The 5558-nt window shown below is 39.6% G+C and overlaps 1 protein-coding gene across 1 annotated transcript in view; it reads right to left on the bottom strand.

Moving 5' to 3' along the window:
- Window positions 1-583: 583 nt before the first annotated feature.
- The window catches only part of LOC109482830 (hemicentin-2-like), a gene marked incomplete at its 5' end in the record, with an annotated part of 21926 nt that continues 16951 nt past the window's right edge, over window positions 584-5558 (bottom strand). Inside the window, 9 exons of the mRNA XM_019785674.1 lie at window positions 584-652; window positions 785-967; window positions 1119-1244; window positions 1421-1732; window positions 1909-2163; window positions 2360-2475; window positions 2642-2789; window positions 3346-3475; window positions 3688-3866. Coding sequence (XP_019641233.1) covers window positions 603-652; window positions 785-967; window positions 1119-1244; window positions 1421-1732; window positions 1909-2163; window positions 2360-2475; window positions 2642-2789; window positions 3346-3475; window positions 3688-3866 — 1499 coding nt within the window. The remainder of the gene's footprint in view (window positions 653-784; window positions 968-1118; window positions 1245-1420; window positions 1733-1908; window positions 2164-2359; window positions 2476-2641; window positions 2790-3345; window positions 3476-3687; window positions 3867-5558) is intronic.

Below are 5558 nucleotides of genomic sequence, written 5' to 3'. Positions count from 1 at the left end.
GTACCTGTCTATATTTCGGCTACATCTAGTTCTCTAATCTATATATAGAATTCAACATACATCGCAATCAATAACGACCAAACTTTTCAACGACATCCATTCCTCTCCTAGTGTTCATCCATTTCAATAGTGAAAAAAAATTGCACAACTTCTTTTACCTTCCAACACGTGTTGGTGACCCACAAATTTACAGTGCACGTATACAGGTCGTTTTCCCCCTAATCACATACTCTTGTCGCAGCACTATCATTGAACGATCAGTGGTGACCTAGAAAAAAAAATAGTAAAAAAAAAATTAGTCAGTCAAAGATAGTAGGTATACTGGCAAGTGTTTATTCTAAAGCTAAAGATTAGAGTTGATAAAGTCCATTGTTATCACATTGTATATTCCTGTTGCATGTTAATACAATCATGGCCATTTATTCTTTGAAATTACATCATCATTGTAACATATTACTCTAACTCAGTGTGAAAGGATGATACTGTTGGTACTGATGGTTTGCCTGTTTATTCCCAAATTAATGTACATATGAAATTATGAAGAAAACTCCCACCTGTTAATTTCTGTGTGCATTATGATTACGAACATAGCCAGGTCTGTGCTACTCCTCTTCAGTGGAATAGGGTGGAAGGGACGTGGAGTGGACTAGTCCTGCATTGTGTTGGAAAAGATTAGTTTAAAATCCCGATGTGTGACTGAAAATCAAAGGTACGAATATTGAAGAGGAGCATACACCCTTGAACATACGGTCAGCCAAAAAATATTTATGATGTAGATATTCACCTGAGTAGGAAAGGCCGACAGACTCCCACTTCTTCTCCGACCGTGGCGGAGGACGTGGTTTGAGGGTTCCATACATCTCCTGTAGCTCCTGTAGGTCCTCCACACCAGAGTCAATGGTGCCAGTGTTGTACACGTACTTCGGCATAGGAGGCATTGGACGAGGGGCTGACAGGTCAAAGGAGTCTGACAAAGAAGGCATTTGTAAAACTAGAAAAAACAATTGTTTGTCAAAATAGTAAATTTCACATCCACAGCTGTACAGATAATTTAGATTTCTGTGACATTTGAACATTCTGCCATGAATCCAAATATAAAAGCTTGAATGCAATCATACCGTCAAGGTGAGACTTGCATATCCAAGCCTTTTTCTTCGCGATGACTACTAGAATGACAGCGACGGTCACCACTAGAACCCCTCCAGCAGTAATAGAAGTTATAATGACAAGGTTCGGAGCAGACTCTGTGGAGCAAGCGAAAAAGAGTAAATATATATTGATGTCTTGATAATACGCTCATGTAATTCTTAACTTACTATATTTTTCATAAAGGTAATAAAGGAAATGAATCATCAAACTTCTAGTAACAGAAATGTGAGTATTGTTGGTGTAAAATATGATTGTAACATATTTTCATGACCTTTGACCTCCAAGTGCATGTCTCGCTTGGCAGAACCAAACATGTTAGTTGTCTCGCAGATGTAGCTTCCACTGTCTTTCACAGCCACATTCTGTATGGTCATAGACGACGTCATTTCCTGATTTCTTCTGGTCGTGACGATATGGACAACATTACTATCTAACTCTGTCTCCTGCCCATAGTAATTACGCCATATCCAATTGATGCGAGATGGCAATGGGTCAGCTGCTACTGTACAACCAAGCCGAACTGTTTCTCCAGTATCTGCAGACAGCATTGCCGTGTCGCCTTCTCCCTCCATGTAGGGTTTTCCTATGAAAAATACCAAGCTTCAGTTTTGAATTATCGAAATTTGAAACTTGGCTATTCCCAACAAGTTGCATTTCTTAGCGTCATTCTAGTTTACATTTTGATTGATTCAATGTTAATTTTCTATTACAAATGGAATGTCAACTTCCTATTGTAGATAATGATAAGCAAGGACAGACCCAAAACATCGACGAAAACATCCTTTGTCTGTTGAGGGAATCCATCACTAGTTCCCACGCATTGGTACGTCCCCTCCACGTCGTAGCGCACCCGGTTGAACCGGAGTGGGTTTTTCCAGTATAACTTTGTATCCTTCCGCCGCCACGTTACTTTCGGCTTCGGATTTCCTTCCACGAGACAGTTCAGTGAGAAGTCATCATCATCTTGTAGAGCGGTAACCTTGTCATCCATGGAGGGGTTGATCAAAGGTGGGTCTGTTTGGTGACAAATTTTGAAAATAAAGGGTTAAATGTAAAACAGAGCAAGCGTGCTAAATGTTTGTACTGAATCCGGTCTTTGCAGCGTATATCAGACTGAAAGGTATGTTATTTTGTGCACCGCAATCGAACATGTGACATCATTAGGCATGTTGTTATAACGATCTTTAAATGAATAATATGACATACGTACACAGAACCTCTAGAGTCACAGTCCCTACAGCTAAAGGTGGTACACCGTTATCTGCCGTACATTGGTAAACCCCTGCGTCTTGGTGAGAAGTACTGGGAATCCGGAATATCTTCTGCCTGGGAAACAATATCAAGATGTAGACATTAATAGTCTTGTGTAACACACCGCTTGATGTTTTCACTATATTGCCTTATTACAGGTCAAAACGTCACCGGTTCTTTGATCACTAATATCTTAAGTTGCTTAAAACTACTATCTAGCGTGGTCATTACGTTTTATTACCCAATATTGCCATTAAGTACAGCTGGACGGTCTGGTCTGGTCCATCTGATGGTGGCAGCAGGGTTGCTCTCTACCAGGCAGGTTAGATCTGCTGTGACTCCCTCAACCACACGTACCGATGGTATAGGAACAGTAACACTTGGAGGATCTAAGAGCGAAAAAAAAGAAAGAGTAATAAACAATTTAATGCTTAAGAATATGTAGTATTTTCGCTTTTATATATTAGTAAATCCATTCTTGTACAGCATAGACTTAAACTTACAGTGCACCTGCAAAATAGTCCAGGAATCCTGAGCAGAAGTTATCTCCAGAAACGGTTGTCTCGCTCTGCAGGTCAGATTCATACCGTTATCCCATTTGGTCAGACGTCGTAGGATAAGATCAAGCTCTACGTGACCTTCAGTTTCTTTCTGGATCACGTGTTGCCCCGTAACTGCCTTCGTTCCATTGTACCAGGTGAGCTGAGGGGGCGGGTGGCCTCCTGAAGAGGTACAGCTTAGCTCAAGCTGCTGCCCTGCTTTACCTGGTACCTCTGCACCTCTCAGTGTAGGAGGCTGTGGGACAGGGACTAAAATACAAATTGATTACAGATTTCAACATCGAAGTTACATTTTCAATAAAAATACAGATTGTGATTAAATACCATCGAGAACAAACTACACACTGTATTTAATCGCTTGTACAAACTGCACACTGTATCTTACCTACTACAGTCAACTTTGCTTCTTTAGGCGTGAGATCACCGAAGATGTTACACGTGTAAGCTCCTCCGTCCTCGAGGTGAGCATCCTGAATAAGTAAGTGGAACTCTCCTTTCTTCTCGTCACCAACAACCTGAGGGGTTATATAAGACAAATCTCTGGAGCTATTCTAAATAGATTGTAACCTAAGGGAAGGCCAAAATATCTATCAATTCTCCGTTATTTACTCATTTTAACCGTTTATGATGTGTTTATTAAAACAAAAGATCTGACATGTTTTATGAACTCACCATTGTTTTGTTATTACGTTATGATGTGTGTGAAGCTTTTCAAAAGGAAATTGACCTGGTAGCGTTGGTAGGCTGGGTTTACTCTTCTGCCATATGCAATTACCCTTCCGGGATGCCGAACCCAACTTACGACATCATCTGCTGACAAGTCATTGAAGCTGCAGTGCAGTGTAGCTGTATGGCCCAGTAGCACAGCGGTGGGCAATGGCACTGCATTATAGCTGACACCATTAACTGTAATGCAAACATCGAGATAAGTGTTAGCTTGCATGCTAAGAATTGCTTAGCTTAAAAACCGAAAGACCTATAAACGTGGTAGTAGCCCAGATCAACCATGCAAAGTGTATAATAGAATTTTCTAAAGGAGTTATACATAGATTTATGGTACTACCATAGACATAAGAAAAGGCTATAGAGATAGTAGCCTTCTGGCTTATGTAAGCAATACAAGACCGATTAGAGAGCATATTGCTATCAATAACCCCATTAGAGTTTTATGGCTATATGATCTTTGCCGTTTGCGTCCCAATTGTTGCAATCAGCCCTTGCGCACTGAAAAAGACGAAGATCGTTTGCAGCAGCATCTGTATCTATCAAGCTCAAGGTTGAATCTGGCAATAACGCCGTTTCGGCATCTAGAGAGGCTTTGCCGCCAGCAGATGGCGTGTCGGTTTCAATGAACATCAAATATGCCGTCTACTGGTATTTGCGTTTGAAAAGGGGCATATAAAATCTATTATCTGTTTTTCTTTAAAGGAGCGAAATATTTGAATTATTTTTCGCATTCCAAATTTACATCTAGCCTTAAAAGCCTGCACGTGAGATGTCTAAATTAAAGTAGACTTTTTTAACAACTAAATAACATTTCACTACCTGACTTTATTCAATTTGAACCTGAGTACTTTATAAATTCTCTATTATGGTTGCTCCTTAGTTGTAGTAGTCGCATTGTTTCAACAGGTGTCACTTTTACAATGTGCGTGATTAATGGTGCTTTGGGGCCATCGTTTCTATAGTGTAAATTTCGTCATCAGAGATTACATAACGGAATTCCTGCATACATACAGTGACCTGAGGCTTGATATGCTTTTATGCATATCCGCAGATAGGTTCCGGTGGAGTTCTTTGTAAGACGCCAAAAATATGTTATTTCGACCTCAACAAAATTGGCATTATATTGCAAAACCCATCTTCCAATCATAAGACAGTTATGCAAGCCTATATTTTGGGAGATAAAACGTGTCTCTATGTTAAAAGACCAATCGCAGTCTATGTCCATATAGGTAGATTAGACGAATTAGAAAACAGCTGCTTCTTGATAAGCCATGTGTGTGGTCTGATAGGAAAATATTTTCATCTTGTGTGATGTTTAACATTCCTGATCGTCACAAAAAAATACTTGAGCATGTACGTGCTTTATGTTAAAATCTAAATCATGTATAAGAAAACATTCACTGCTGGAAATATACAACAACTAACTTCGTGCTTCAACGTCTTAACACCTAAAATGAATACTAATGACGTGATTGAGACCGGTCTGTTTTGATTACAGTAACGATAAGGTAAATTGCAGATCTAGAATCCCTGTAGATGAGCTGATATATTGTTATAAGGGGCCGACTCAATGATAATAATCGTACAGTGTTGCTGTATATCCTATAATGGATCGGCCTGTAATACGGGTGATAACAGAGGTCCCGTAATAGCTGTGAGTGGGTTTCTTTCGTGCTCAGTGACCTGTTCCATGTTACCGTCACGCCAATATTCATCCTGAATATATCATTGCCAATGGCTAAGTTTACACGTAAGACGCATTGAGTTTAATAGGGTCGTTAGTAAAGAGATAGGTGAAACATTTGGTTCTACCAAGAGATTTAGATACTATTAAGAGATTTACATAAATAGCCATGTATCTATAAATTATAT

This window comes from Branchiostoma belcheri, unplaced genomic scaffold (assembly GCF_001625305.1).
Source record: "Branchiostoma belcheri isolate BF01 breed outbred unplaced genomic scaffold, Haploidv18h27 scaffold605, whole genome shotgun sequence".
NCBI classification, from domain to species: Eukaryota; Metazoa; Chordata; class Leptocardii; order Amphioxiformes; family Branchiostomatidae; genus Branchiostoma; species Branchiostoma belcheri.
This window is presented reverse-complemented; position numbering and strand designations above follow the sequence as displayed.